The sequence below is a fragment of the Corvus brachyrhynchos genome, unplaced genomic scaffold, assembly GCF_000691975.1.
Source record: "Corvus brachyrhynchos isolate BGI_N302 unplaced genomic scaffold, ASM69197v1 scaffold21, whole genome shotgun sequence".
Classification (NCBI taxonomy): Eukaryota; Metazoa; Chordata; class Aves; order Passeriformes; family Corvidae; genus Corvus; species Corvus brachyrhynchos.
Window position 1 is genome coordinate 7,455,557 of NW_008236924.1, and position 15,138 is coordinate 7,470,694.

Genomic DNA, 15,138 nt, shown 5'->3' on the forward strand with positions numbered 1-15,138 from the left:
CACACGGCACTGAGCTGCTACCAGGAGTGGATGGGCTGAGAGTAAAACAAAGGCTGAAACTTTCAAGGCAGTGAGTAGACTCCAACTGTGTCCAGTTCTCTGATTTTTTAGTACGAATTTCTACAGGGGGGAAAGAAACCCCAGGGCCTTCCCGGTGTGTTTGACTAGAAAAGGAAGCACTACCTGGGATAACACCCTTAACACTGCTGCATTTCCAAATCCTCCCTCCCAGCCTGCTGAGGGCTGACAGCCCCAGCTCTGACAGCCAGATGCCAAGCAAACCTCTCCAACGGGCTGTCAGGTAACAGCATGTTAGGCTGGATATGCTGCCTGAAACGTTAACAGCAGATACATATCTACATGAAATAAATGGTCTCCTGCTCTGTAAAGAAAAATGCTGCCAGTCACCAGGAGCAACCCTGTACAGTAACAAGAATTAACCTCCTGCCCAGGGTTCTCAACAGCTTCATGCACAATGGAACTGGGACCCACCAAGTGAGGCAAGGACAATCACAGTAACAATTTCATATGTATAAATATAAAACGCACAAGTACTCAAAATGCAAATTCTGACAGGGTGTTAATAAATTACAAGCTGGTCTGGTCTGATTAGTGTCATGACCAAGAGGAAAACTCATTTGGATGAAGTACTTCTGCTCCTACAGCAGCAGCTGCATGTGGGAATGCTCCAAGAAGGGAGAGCTTCTGCTCTGCCTCCTCACTGGGATGGGCACAGCCCGTGGGGCAGCACAGCACACTGTGGCACTGGGGTACCAGACACGAGACAATGCGGCGCTGGCAGCACGTCTGCCCAGCATCAGCCCAGCCCGGGCATCCACGGCAGCTCCCCAATCCTCTCCCATGCCCATGCACCAGTCATAGCACTGGCCTCTGCCACAAGGATGCCCTCTGACACCAACTGACCACGGCAGGATGGCATTTCAGGTCCCATGGCACACAGGTGACACCAGCAGCAATGTTCATCCAAGTCCTGCAGGGAACGGCTCCTCAGCCGCCATGGTCCCCCCACACTCACCCGCAGCATGGTGATCATGGAGGGGTCTCGGAGACGGCCATCCTCATCCTTGAGGTTGTATCCCTCCGGTCTCTTGTCCCGCTCGCTGACCTTCCATAGCTTCACAGTCTTATCTGAGTGAGGAGAGAGGAGAGCATCATGGTGGCTGCTCCCTGAGCCACCCGCTGATGGACATGCCAAGGCCACACCGGCTGGAAAAATCTCCTGTGTCCCCCAATGCCATGTGCTGGAAGTGGTGATAGATGTACCTGTCCCCACAGCAAGCTGCTGCTGCACAGCCCTGCAGAGGAGCAAAGATGTGCAGGGCACACTGGCCTTGGACATGCCCCAAAAGACATGACAGGGTGTCTGTAGCTCACCCAGAGTCATGCTGACATTCCCCTTCCAGAACTGTGCAGAGCCCAGCACTCACCAGGACTGAAGGCAGCTCCCACCTCCCGCAGCTCCCTGTCTCCTCCCAGCATCCCACCCCCCTGTGCCACAGAGCCCCGGAGAAAGAACACCAGGAACACGTGGGGTTATTCTGAATAATGGTGTTTTCTTCGCTCCCTCCTGGCAGGGACTCCATCCATAGTTTATCATCACTTCCACCAGGTTTCATACAAAACCCCATCATCCATCTTCATTTTTTCTCTTACACAGCAACTCCAAAGCAGTGCCAATTAATTTTGTTTTTATTAACATGCTCTATTGAGGGGGGGTTCAATACGAAATGTTAGTGTAACAGTAAGAACAAAAAGAAACAGCATAACCCGGGAGTACTTCCAAACTAATTGTTTTGATAACCTGCCTGCATATGGAGCACCCCCCAAATGGAAGGGTAATATCCCTGTTAATCAAAAAACTATTTAAAAACTCAATTAACAGAACATTATGCTGTATAATTAATCTTCATTGCATTTCAATGATTCTCCCCCAAATGAGTTTAATAAGTCTTTGAATTTTATTACAATGATCAATAGAGTCAATTCTATAACACAAAGTAAGTTGGTTATGGAAGATAATTAGACCCCTCCTTTTCCCCTGAAGTAATTAAGTCACATCCATCTTAAGGTCCCATTCATCCCAAGTAATATTCCTAGATCCTCATAATATTTATCAGAACATAACATGGAACTGCTGAGCTGAACACAACTGCAAATTGAACCAAAACACCTGCAGTTTATATTAAAAAAAAAACAAAACCAAAAAACTACCAGGATCCTGAGAATAAAAAATGTAAGTTGTTGGTAGGGAAGAAGCCTCCCTCTCTCCCTTGAAGGAAAGGGCTGCCAAGAAATACACCTGGTGCACAGGGATTGAGCTCTGCCAGACCAATTCCCCCAAGACACCTGTGTTACCCTGCAGGGAGGGTTTTCAACAAATATTCCCCAAAGAAACACCACAGAGCAGACTATGCCTGGTGGTGGGAGCCCAGGGGCCTGGAGCAGTGGGGCGGCATTGCCACGTACCATTGGTGGAGAGCAGGAAATATGCCGCATTCTGCTGCGGCAGCCATCGTATCTTATTGATCTTCTCCTCAATCTCCAGGCTCTTCAGGTAATCGAACTCTGGCTCGTGGCTCTGGAAGGTGCTGTAGACATTGTACTCTCCCCTGCGGTGGGGCTGGTTCTTGCTCTGCGGAGGGACAGGGAGGAGCTGAAGGTGTTGGCACCTGGCTCAGGGCCCTCTGGGGTTTGTGATGGTGAGTGCAGGGCTGAATGCCCAGGCACAGCCTCTTCTGACAATACTCCTGGTGTGCTCGGTGGGAATGGAGTAGGAATGGAGACGAAATGGAGAGGGAATGGAGTGGAAACAGAATGGGAATGAGAGGGAATGAAGCAGAAACAGTGAGAATGGAGAGGGAATGGAACGGGAACACAGTGGGAATGGAGAAGAAATGGAGAGGGAATGGAGTAGAAACAGAGAGGGAATGTAGCAGGAAAGGATCCCACCCCACTGTCTGTCCCTGGTGAACAGCTGGGACTGAGTGCCAGCTCCTGCCAGGTGCTGAACTCAGCCACAGAAGAGCTGCTGGCAGCAGCTACAGGTACATCCACCCAGCCTTGGTTTGGGTGGATGGGTGGAGCCCCACACATCCCTTGAGCAGGAGCTACGTGGATACATTCGGAGCAATGCTGGAGGCTTAAAGTTCAAGAAAAGCAGTAGAATAATGAAATGAGAGGAAAAGGAGAAATGAAATAGTGCTGGAAAGGCTGATGAAGTGTATATACATGTGATGGTTAACTACTGAGTTCTCTTCAGCATATGTAGAAATATTTTTAAAGCTTTAACCATCATTGAACTGTGACACATCTCATGCCCAGGTGTGATGCATCCCTTCCAGCGCAGCTGAGGGCAGGTGCACAGTCCCGCTGACTCAGGCCAGGCCAGAGCAGCTAACTGGGACAGCTTCGGAAATGGCGAGGACCATCCCAGGTGGCAAGAGCTGGTACAGCTCCCCCAGCCAGGCTGGCCGGCTGCCCACCAGCGCAGGGCCATGTCGAGGGCTGAGGGCCAAACACACGCTTCTCTGGCAGGCACAACTTTCAGCTTCCAGCAAAGCATTTGCTAGCATTTCCTGGGCAAAGTTTTGGAAGGGAAATGTAATTGTTGTATCCACCTACACTTTCCAGAATTTTGGTGGTATGAGGGGCTCTTGGGGTGGTGTCACCCCCGAGACGGGCACTTGCCACACACTCAGATGTGCTGCCTGATCCCTGTTACACTTGGAGCAGAAGAATGCAGAAAATGCGATGTTTGGAAGGTGTTTGGCAGGAGAAAATCTGGCCCTGCTGATGTTAATAGTTGCTTTCAGCTCGTAGTGTGCCAGGAGAGCCCTGAGCTTAAGAGTGACGCAGGCGGATTAGGGAACAGCAGGACACTTCACTTAAAAGGATAAAATGGGCATTTTGCATTCACTGGCACTTACCTCCTGCTCACGCTGAAATATTACAACGCGGCCCCCCTTGTCCCCTGTTGCCAGTAACTCTCCAGTGTGGTTGAACTCAACTGTGGAGATGATGTCAGCTGGTAAAAAGAAGACAAAGACAATTTAAGTAACTGCAGCCTGACTTCCACAGGCATCCAGAAAGCACCATTCTCCATACAGCTACGTGCCTCGTCGGTGCTCTGTACCCTGTGGCAACTCCATAAATCCCTGGTTTTCTATTGTCTCTAACACTAAACAGGCCTGGCATTTCAGAACTATGTGGCCATGAGCCCAGACCTGCCTGGTGTTCCTGCCCCCCTGCCCTGGCCTGTGCCCCAACACCGGTCCCAGTGGGATTTCCAGGCACTGTGCCTGTGCTAAATGCAGCCTGAGGACCACTGTCAGCAGCAGGGGCACAGGGCTGGGCAGTACAGTATGGCATGGCACAGCACGGCACGGCACACTCCCCTCGTGCCTTGGGGAGTTGCCCGCACCACTTGGGGTGACACGATCAATTCCTGGGACCTGGGGATGGCTTGGTGCCAATGGTGCCCCCAGCACCTCATCTCAGCACCTGGCTGATGGGCAGATCTTGCTCCCACCCGGCCCTTGTGTCACCTCCTGCCTGGGGTGGTGGTTTGCCTTCACCCTCAGAGGAGAGGGCACAGACAAATTAAGGCCCCTTCGTCCTCTCTCCCTGAGCTCCCCAGGCAGAACAGCTCAGGTGACCACATCTACATTTCTGCTTTCCTCTGCCCATTGCTGAATCTCCCATTGCCTGCCAACGTAAATTAAAATGATGCCTTTCAGCCCTCCATCAGCTGAAAAGCCACTGCGCTTGCACCACTCCCCTTCCCCACAAACCAGGGTGCCATCTCCAGGGTTCTCAGTGGCAGGAGAACCCAGGGGACACACAGGGACCTGTAACTGCAAACGCTTTAATCTGCAGTGTTTACCCTTGAGGCAACGCAGGCAGGAGCTGCTAATGATTGGATTTATTTGGCCTATTTTTAGAAGAATGTCAGAGGTTAATTCCACGGCAATTACTGCCCAACTGGTGCTCACCCACTGCCTGGGGAGCCACACTCCACCAGCACAAAGCTGGGGAACTGGAAGAATGACTGCAGCCTTGGAGCCTCAGCACTGGGAGCAGGATGGATTCTGCGATGAACAGCACTTGGCCGTAGCAGCTGCTGGCTCACTCCTGCCATTTGCATTCCCTGCCCTTCTCACTCCTGCAGCACCAGGACTGACAGGGTTGCGGCCCAGGGCTGCAGCCTCAGGAGCTCTGGGAAGGGGCAGACCCCGGCGCTGCACACGCAGGCCATGGCACTGCCCAGGCTGCGGGCACCTCGGAGCCCTCCGAGCACTGCTGTGCTTCTTCCTGGCTCAGAGCTCTGGTGTGTACCCGCAGAGAAAGCCTCAGAAACACATAACTTGAGTTGCCCCTCTTCCTCCCCATGAGTTTTATCCCTCCCTGTATCCCTAGATACAGACTAGAAAGTTACCTCAGCAAATGAGAAAAGACAAAATGCAGCGATTGTCCCAGGCTCCTGGTGCAGCTCAGAACACCACTGAGGGTCTGTCTTCCAGGACACCAGCCTAGACAGCACGCACCAAACGCACACCCCGTGCTGTGGCATCTCCCAGACAGGGCAACTCAGAGCCCCCTCACACAGCCACGGGCTCCCCCAAAACTACACCTCTGTGCCCCGGACAGCATCTCAGCTGAGCAAGAGACTCCAGGCGGATTTGAGAGTCAGAACAGACAACCCATCCTGGCAGTTGTGCGGCACTCACCAAAACACACACCACTGTTCACCACACACACCAGGGCTCACAGGCATACATGGCTAGACTGGCTGGCACTGAGCTGGAGAGCTCCAAGGCAAAACACTTCGTTCCTTCACATGGAACCCGTATGCCTTGTGGACATCATGGCTGGTACACAGTGCCAGGAAGGGTTTAACCATCTGCTGCCAACACTCAGGAAGGCTGAGGAGTGCTGCAGAGGGGCTGAGCTCCACTCTGGCTCACACCAGTGGGGTGGTCTGCAGCCGGGCGTGGGCAGCTCCCAGCAGAGATGTCAGTCTTTTGGAGCTGAAGTTATGGAATGGATTCTGAACTTCTTCAGATCACCTGCTCTTCTCTCTTGTTTGGGTCTGAACAATTGCTTAAGTATCATTCCCATTTAGCAAGGTTCCACAACCACCACATTCAGAAAATTCCTCCCAAGGGGCAGGACAGGCATTTTTAACACCTGTTAGAGGCTGGGGAGGGACACTGGGACAGAGCAAATTCCATCCGTGCTGCTGGAACCTGTCCACCTCACTACAGCCTGTGACAGTCCTGCAGAAGCAGAACGCAAGCTGCAATTTCATGGAATGGCCGTTGGGTGTGACACACACGAGAACAAACACATCCCTGGGAAGCTAAACCAAAGCAGTCTCCCGTTCCACGGGGAACTGCAACCACAGCTGCTGACAGGAGCCAGAGCAAGCACTTCAAGCACTGAAATTCTATGTTTGGCACCAGCTCTGGCTCAGCAGCTCCAGCTCAGCCCTGGCTCACACAGAGGTTTTCATTCCTGCAGCAGGTGCCCCCCACCCTGGAGAGCATGGCTGCGGTATCATGGGCTGAGCCTGGTGTCACCGAGGTGTCATGGGGATAATGCACGGGGAACAGGCTTGGAACAGCTGCTCCAGCAGCAGCTGAGGGACTCAGTGGCTATGGCCAGGCAGTGCTAATGTGCACCTCATAATGAGACATGCTGCTTCCTTCTAAAATTACTCAGTTGAAAATGTACCTGTTTTGCTCTATTTAATCCTCTCCATCACCAGCTGCCAGTTTTAGGTCATTCCCTTTTCAATGAATTAAAAATAACTTTGTGTGCTGCAGTGAGCCATTTTTTAGACATGATCTAATGCATCACTCTGTGAGCAGGGCTGTGGTCTGAGACACCAGAGCCAGGCACCACAGAGACCTTTATGCCACCCCAGCCCAGCCACCCATTTACACTGCACCCAGAGAAGGGGGTTTCAGGTCCACAGATCCTCCCAGACCTTCTGTTTACTCATGCCCATCATCAGGACTTCAGACAAGGATAACAATAGAGCCTGGCTAACAACACCTTTCATATGTTAAAAAAAAAATGCCCTAAATATTAAAAAAACCTCTTCTGAGCAGAAGTATCCAACCCAAGCCCAAATCCACTGCAGCTGACAGAAGCGTCATTCCCCCAGCACCCATGGTCTGGGCACTGGCTCTTTTCTCTGGTGTCTCCGGGCAGTAACAGCAGCCTGGCACAGAAGAACATCCAGAGGCGAAATGGAGGAGTCCCATGGAGGTAACAGTTCAGGAGAACAGAGTGGCACCAGCTCCTTTCCAAAGGTGTCTCTGAACAAACCAGAGGTCAGTCATGGCGGCTGCACACCCCACCTGCTGCCCTCGAGAGACACGACAGGGTGGTTATTAATGGAAATGCACATGTATTCATGCTGAAATGATCAATAATTTATGCCCATTTCTTCTAAGGTTCCTTCAGCAAGGAACCTTGTGACAACAGAAAGGAAAAAACCTTCCCTATTTTTTGTTTTTTCATTTCCTTCATCACCTCCTACATGCTCAGTGCCCCAATGCGGGAATTTAAAGCAAACAGTTTCCATGGAGACCCAGCCCGCCATCCTCCCTCCCCTCCCATCCTCCCTTCCCTCAGCATCTCTGTGCCTTCACGCTCTCATGCTAAAAATATCGAAGATGGGATTTGATTTCCGCCGTAGAGATACAGTTTTATCAGAAAAATGGGAAATTTACAACACACCCCCCTCCCCCTCTCCCAGCGTGGAGGAAGGCATGTTCTCTGCCAGGAACAGGGAATGAATCTGTTATTAAAAAGAAAGAAGATAAACTAGGGAAGCTGCAGTCAGTGCTGAGACCTGGATCCCTGGAGCAGCCTGATGGGCAGCCCCTGGAGCCTCCCAGGCACATCATCCCTGTTCCCAGAGCATCCCAGGCATCTTGTCCTTGCTCCCAGAGCATCCCAGGCACCTCATCCCTGCTCCTGGCACATCCCATCTGCTCCAGCTTCAGCAGCATCTCCATGCAAGAGGGCCCTGGTACTGCCTGTCCTGGTGGGGAAGCCACAGGACACCACACGTGTCCCAACACCTGTGCCAGGAGCATGTGGCCCTGATGCACACAGGATGACACCCCTGGTCCAGCCCGTGAGGCCCAGGCCACAGCAGTACAGCCACTCCATGGTGGCAGAGACATCCCTGGACTCAAACCCACTGGGCAGAGGGATGCCCCCCAGCCCTCCCAGGGGCTCTGCCTCCTGCCTGCTTTCACAGTGGAACATGCCTCCTTTGGGGTAAGAAGTGAGAGGAAGGTCTGTGACCACACAGAATCATGGAATTATTTATGTTGGAAAAGCCCTCTAAAACTGAGTCCAACCATTCCCCCAGCACTGTCAAGGTCACCACTAACCCATGTCCCCAAGTGCCACATCTACACATCTGTTACATCCCTTCAAGGATGGTGACTCCCTCACTGCAGCCTGTGCCAGGGCTGGTCAGCCCTTTCAGGGAAGGAATTTTTCCTAATATCCAACCTAAACTTCCCCTAGTGCAACCTGAAGCCATTTCCTCTTGTCCTGCCCCTTGCTCCCTGGGAGCAGAGCCCAAACCCCACCTGGCTGAGCCCTCCCTGGGAGCTGTGGAGAGCCAGAAGATCCCCCCTGAGCCTCCTTTTCTCCAGGCTGAGCCCCTTCCCCAGCTCCCTCAGCTGCTCCTCATCATACCTGTGCTCCAGACCCTCCCACAGCTCTGTTGCTCACTCTCCCACACCCACACCCAGGCCCAGGAGCTGTCCTGATGACACCATCGAGACGATTCCTTCCCCAGGTAGAACTCTGCCCTACTTGGGCAGCCCCTGACCCCCTGCCCTTGACTCGCTGCTGTGCCCCTGCCCGCTCAGCTCTGCCCACCGGGGCTGGTACCAGGGGACAGGAGGGTTGTGAGGGGTCTAGGGACCACGGCTCTGGACGCCCTGCTCTCTTTATCATGTGTATAAATCACTCAGTGGACAGCACCACACACAAAGCCTCCAACTGCAGATGATAATAAATTGGGAAGCACCATAAATAACAGCAAACCAGGCCGCCAAAGAAAGGATTTAGATCATTCAAATCCCAGGCTATGAGTTGCCAAATCGACTTTAATACTGATAAGTGTGGGATAATAACTCACCACAACCGTGTCCCTCCTCTCCCCACCAGAGCCCTGAAGAGAGTGATGGCTGCAGGGGTTTGCCAAGGAGACGGAGATGTGGCCCCCGACGGGGAGCACAACCAAGCCACAGCACAATGCCCACTCCCTGACTGCTGCTTGGCCACAAGGGAGAAAGCAAGTGGGACACCAACAGGTCCTGTTATTTGAGAACAAAACCTACATCTGAAACCCCTCAGGTGGATAAAGAAAGTACAAAGAGGTAATGAAAAATTAAGAGGCTTATGAAGGGAATGTCTGGTAACGTGAGAGCCAGAGCACAAACCCACCCATAGATCCCCTGTGGAAGTCTCAGTGCACCCCACAATCTCTGCCTCCTACCACACCATGGCAGGAGATGGACCCCGAGCTCAGAAAGGGGTTTTGAGAAGGATACAAACTTAAGAATTACAACTGAATAACGCAGCACAACCTTCAGCCTCTCAAGGAGGATTCCCAGGTCTGACCCTCAGTGACAGGCTGTGGGTGTTGCTTTGCTCAGGAAATGGTGAGACTCTACATTTCACTGTTTAAAAGAGAGCCCTTTGGTCACCCTTTCTGTCTGCCTCTCTTAAAACAAACAAAAAAAGAGACAGCAAAGTGTTTACTCTGAAAGGCACACACTGTCAGTCATGAGGAATTCACGTCCATGGCAGGGCTTTACATGCAGTTTTATGGGAGCTGCGGACTTACCAATGCTCATGCCTGGACACTGCAAGGCACCCTGAAGGAACCAGGACCTTCTCTCTGCTCTGTCAGGTCGGATTTAACCCAGCACAGCCAGCAGCTGCAGCAGAGCCGGACCCCCAGCCCCCACCCCAACAGGCAGAGCAAGAGGCTCATTCAAAGACTCAAATGCAACTTTCTTCCCTCCCATGAAAAAGTGTAAGTGAGGAACTAAATCAGGGGGGACTCCAGGGCCCCTCAGGTACAAAAAGGGCAGGCTAAAGAGGAAGAAAGTCTGTGCAAGGCCATGGAGCTGAAGGGGACAAGGAAACGGCACCAAAGTCCCACCAGAACAGGGCAAGGTACAATGGGCAGGGTAGTGTGGGGAGCCTGGACTATCAATCCTGCCCCAAACTGTGTGGTCCACGGCACGGGGGTATAAGGTGGGAGGGCAGAGGACAGCAGAGGTTAAACTGCAATCTAATGGTATGCAAAATCACATGTGATTGATCAGCATTGATTATTCCCTGCTGAGGTGAATGATAGCCTGGGAAACAAATCAATTCCACTGCATTAAGCCCAGTAAGGATCTGGAGCATCAGCAAAATACCCTGAAACACCATTGCTTGCTGACACCACCAAGTGAAGCACAGCACACCAAGGCACGGCACAGCACAGCATGGCACGGGACAGCACAGCATGGCACGGCATGGCACGGCATGGCACGGCACAGCACGGCACGGCACAGCACAGCATGGCACGGCACAGCATGGCAAGGCACAGCATGGCAAGGCACAGCATGGCACGGCACGGCACAGCATGGCACGGCACAGCACGGCACGGCACAGCACAGCATGGCACGGCACAGCATGGCAAGGCACAGCATGGCAAGGCACAGCATGTCAAGGCACAGCATGGCAAGGCACAGCATGGCACGGCACGGCACAGCATGGCACGGCACAGCATGGCACAGCACAGCATGGCACAGCACAGCACCGCATGGCACGGCACGGCATAGTATGGCATGGCACCTGCACCTGCCCGACCCCTTCATCCCAAGCAGGCCAGGGCTGTGGTGAAGGAGGGAGGAGAGGCTTTGTAGAAAAGCGCCATGCCCGAACAGCTCCAAGGCTGGGGGAAAGCCCATCCCTCTGCCCATCATGAGCCTTGCTTCCTGCAGGGATCGGGCTAGAGTCACGGCTCAGATGGGACCTCCCAGCAGCTTCCGGCAGGGCTGGACACACTGCTGAGCTCTGCTGTCTGGGTACAGTTCCTCACCACGATGACATGATGCTGCAGAGCTAGCAGCAGCTGCTCCTCTTCCCCAAAACGGAATAACTCTCCTAAATTTAACTGCTAAAAATACTGGCACACTCCAAATTTCTCTGCCCTTGTTACAGCAAAGAGTAATTTCGTGCTACCCAACCTAGACAAAAACTCCCATCTGGCAGCAACCCCCATGCCACTGCAGCATCCCCCACCAACGCACCCATTTCAAAATGCAAGCGTGCAAGAACGTGAATTCACATCACTCCACCATCCTGGCCAGGTGTAACTACTGGAACTGCTGGAAAGGAGAGTTCAGGAGGAAATAACATCATGGAAGGGTTCGGCACAGACACTCATGGGGAGCAGAGGCTCTCACAGCCCCAGGTGCCCAGGGCAAGGACATGAGAAGAGTGGGACAAGTGCTCCTCCAGAGCCCAATGCACCAGCAGAGACCATGCAGCCTCGGGATGTGATACGTGGGGTCATCAACAGGAGCAGAGTAATAAAACAGAAAAGAAGTGAAGGACAGCTTTCAGGCAGAACCATAACTTAGCCCATCTGAGGAGGTGAACAGAGCGAAGCAGAGCAGTAGAGCTGCCTTTGGCCTGGCTGCCCTGGCCCCTGGCCTGACCCAGCACCCATGCCTGCCCACCAGTCCTGGCTGGTCCTGGATATGCATGCAACACAGAACTCTTCTGTCTGCATCAAGATGCACAACACATTAGCTCTTGGATTAATGGCAATTTTTAATTGGTCAGGCTATGAACACCTTATTGACTGTTACACTTCACACCTGTGGTGGCAGAACAGCACATAAATCAAGACAATTAGCCTGGGACCCAAGAATCTCTACCAGTGCAAATAACCCTCACTTTGTGAGGAAAACCAACAGCTGCTCTAGGGTGCCCCAGAACACCCTGCTGCCAGGAGACGCAGGGCAGCCCCACCAGTCAGAGGGAGGTGAGAGAGCTCGAGGAAAGGAAACACAACCCCAGCCCTGGTAAGCACAAACCATGCTCTTCAGAGCGCAGCAACTTCTTTTAAGAAATCACAGAATATTCTGAGTTGGAAGGGACCTGCAAGGATCATTGAGTCCATCACTTAAGTGAGTGTCCCTGGTGGGTATTGAACCCACAACCTTGGCGTTATTTGCACCATGGTCTAACCAGCAGAGGTAACCTTAGGGGCTTAAATGCAAACTGATTGAGAATTGGGCAGTTACTGAATCCACAGTTTCCTGAATGATTTTTTTTCTCTATTTACTATTCTTTTCTACATTACTCATCTTGCATACGCACACACTAACATCAGGGCAGCCCTCCATGACTCACCAGTGTTCCCACTGCTGGCGGCTCAGAGACAACGCTGGGGCAGTGACTCAGGCTGGCAGCAGCCTGCCCTCTGCACCCACTGCCAATGCCCACAGCCCGCGCCTCCCCCAGCCCTGCGCTCCGCCTGGTTACCGCTCTCACTGCATGTGCTGTGCTGCGGAGCTGGCTCACAATGCCAGAGCATTCCAGGCACCTCATCTGACTGCTCTGTGCCTTGGCTCACTGCAGGATTTACGCTGCGATCCCTCTGCCAAGAGGCTTAGCAGCACAGCAGACACAACCTCCTCAATATGGCTGATTTGGGCTTAGGAACCATGATGGAAAATCCAAGTCCATCTGCAAAATACACTCTTAAAATAAATGAGACTTTGTAAAAAGCAGCTGAGCATTGATCAGGTCCTCCACCCTTTCCACACTAAAGCCTTTAAAAACTCCAATGAGTTCTGCCACAGAATTGTCTGGGCACTTCTCATGCATGGGCATAAAGGCATAAGCAACTCAAAAAGCAGCCTGGTTCCAAAATACCTTCCAGAAACCTGTGATTTCCAGGGACATCACTGGTTGCTGAAAACCTGAACATCTGACACAGGAAGCAGGTACTCCCAGATCTTAACAATACCGAGCTCTTCGTATGTACAAGATCTTTATCTCCAGCAGGAACACAAAAGCTGCTTTTCTCAAAAGGTAACACTGTGGTGAACACTGCAGCACCAGGTCTGACCCTCAGCACGTACATGTGTCCCAGGGATGTTGCCTTGCAAACCCAGGAAACTCTCAGATGTGCACCCCCGCATCAGACTGTTCTTACAGACAAAGGGTCGGTGTGCAGACACCAGGATGGAGGTTTTCCAACACACTTCATGTGCCATGCAGTCTGTCTTTCTGGTCATCTTGCTGCAGCCATCTGTTAGCTGATCAGCAAAAACCATTGACTGTTAAAAAATTTTAATTAGAAGTACCCAAATGTCAGCTAAGTGAGTAAAATTCAGAAGCAGCAAGCTTTGCTCTCATGTAGAGCAGCTATTTTCAGCTTACAACAGAATTTTGTTACCATCTTGCTCTGATGTCATTCTCTGTCACATTATTCCAGTTTGGTGCCCCTGGAACAAGCCCCTCGGCTGAACATGGGCAGCACAACATGCACCTACTGTGAGAAGAGCTTCTCACAGAAACCTGGCACTGAGTGCTCCACAACGGGAGCAGTAAGTGAGGAACAGCAGCGGGTCAGCGGTGAGACACGATGGGCCCGGCACATGATGGGGAATGGGAGGAGGCAAATGGGGAATGCGGCTGAGAGAATATAAACACCTTCTGCATGGGGAAACAGACCCTTCTCTGCCATAATCTACCTCTCTGCATCGAGCACCCATAGACGCTGTGCCCATCAGAGTGGTGGCATTCGAAAGAATGTTCTTAACGCTCCAATTCAAATTCTAAGGGAAAGCAAACACACTAACACTGTGCAGACAGTCCCTGGCATTTGTTGCATAGATTTGAATTTAATCAGATAAAGATGCCTTAATCCAGCATCTGGGGCTGTACTGAGTAAGATGGCAGCACAATGGGACTGGGGCAGGCAGTGCCACCCAGAGCACTGGGCTGTGCCACCCCCACCTCAGTACCCATGTCTGGGCAGACAGGGTATTTCAAACTGACATCAGCCACCACAGCGCTCTGCCAGCAGCATCTCCCCAGCCTCTGTCCCAGTCAAGTCCCACTGCCCACAGATCCCCTCTCTGGGAGGCGGCATGGCCTGTTAGCACACACCAATTGCCCTCCTCGTGCCTTCAGCAACTGGTGCCACTCAGAGTCCTCCCTTTGGGATGTGCCCCATTCCCAGAGTGCCAAAGGCACAGTGATACCCATGGCAGGCGGCCACTGTCAGGTTCTGCCTCCACATGGGGCTCAGCGCCACTGCCTGCCACAGCCCCACCACTCCTTGCTGGGGCACAAACCCCTCACACGGCTATGCAAGAGTTCATGGTAACCCTGCATGGGGCCAGACCACAACACATACTTTATCTGCTTCCTCTAAAACTCATCAAAAACTATATTTTCTGCCTACTTTAACATTTCTTCCCATGGGAGATGGATGTCTGTGCCATCATTTTCAATCTGCTCCTGGAAGAGCTTGTCTCAAGACATTTTCCTTGCAGTATTTTAATTAAACTTTCTTTCTTTCAATTTAGTGTTGGGTTCATTAAGTGACATCCTGAGCCACTGAAATGAATTGCTTAAAAGTGATTTGTGCAGCAGCTTGAAGGAGCAGATTGCAGCTATAAATGAGCCTGTCTTTGAACTTTACAAGTTTTGCCGCTTGGGGTGCGGAAAGCACCCAAATGCCACAAGTCCCTGGGGAAGGCCCAAGGTTGGTGTGGGCAAGGCAGCACTCCTGCCTCCTGCTGGTATGTAACACAGAGTGAAAACCACTTGTTTATAAACTGCAAGTGCAACAAATATTTCTGCTTGAAAAATCAGAAATTTCATATATACATTTATCTTTAGTGGAAGCAAAAACCTTGTTTGTTACAGGGAATAAACTCCGTGATGTTAGAGGCTTCCAAATGGAAGCATGGACATTCACTAGATCCAGTCAAAACCCTCTTCCAGTCAGATGGGATTTAATTACGTTGATTCTGACAGGGAATTAAAAGTCTTTGC

At 51.9% G+C, this 15,138-nt stretch overlaps 1 protein-coding gene across 1 annotated transcript in view; it reads right to left on the reverse strand.

The window, feature by feature from the left end:
• Positions 1-15,138, reverse strand: part of PPP2R2B (protein phosphatase 2 regulatory subunit Bbeta) — a 68,359-nt gene that overhangs the window by 12,867 nt on the left and 40,354 nt on the right. Inside the window, exons 3-5 of the mRNA XM_008629036.2 lie at positions 3,948-4,045; positions 2,488-2,653; positions 1,037-1,149 (exon numbers count right to left, since the gene is read on the reverse strand). Coding sequence (XP_008627258.2) covers positions 1,037-1,149; positions 2,488-2,653; positions 3,948-4,045 — 377 coding nt within the window. The remainder of the gene's footprint in view (positions 1-1,036; positions 1,150-2,487; positions 2,654-3,947; positions 4,046-15,138) is intronic.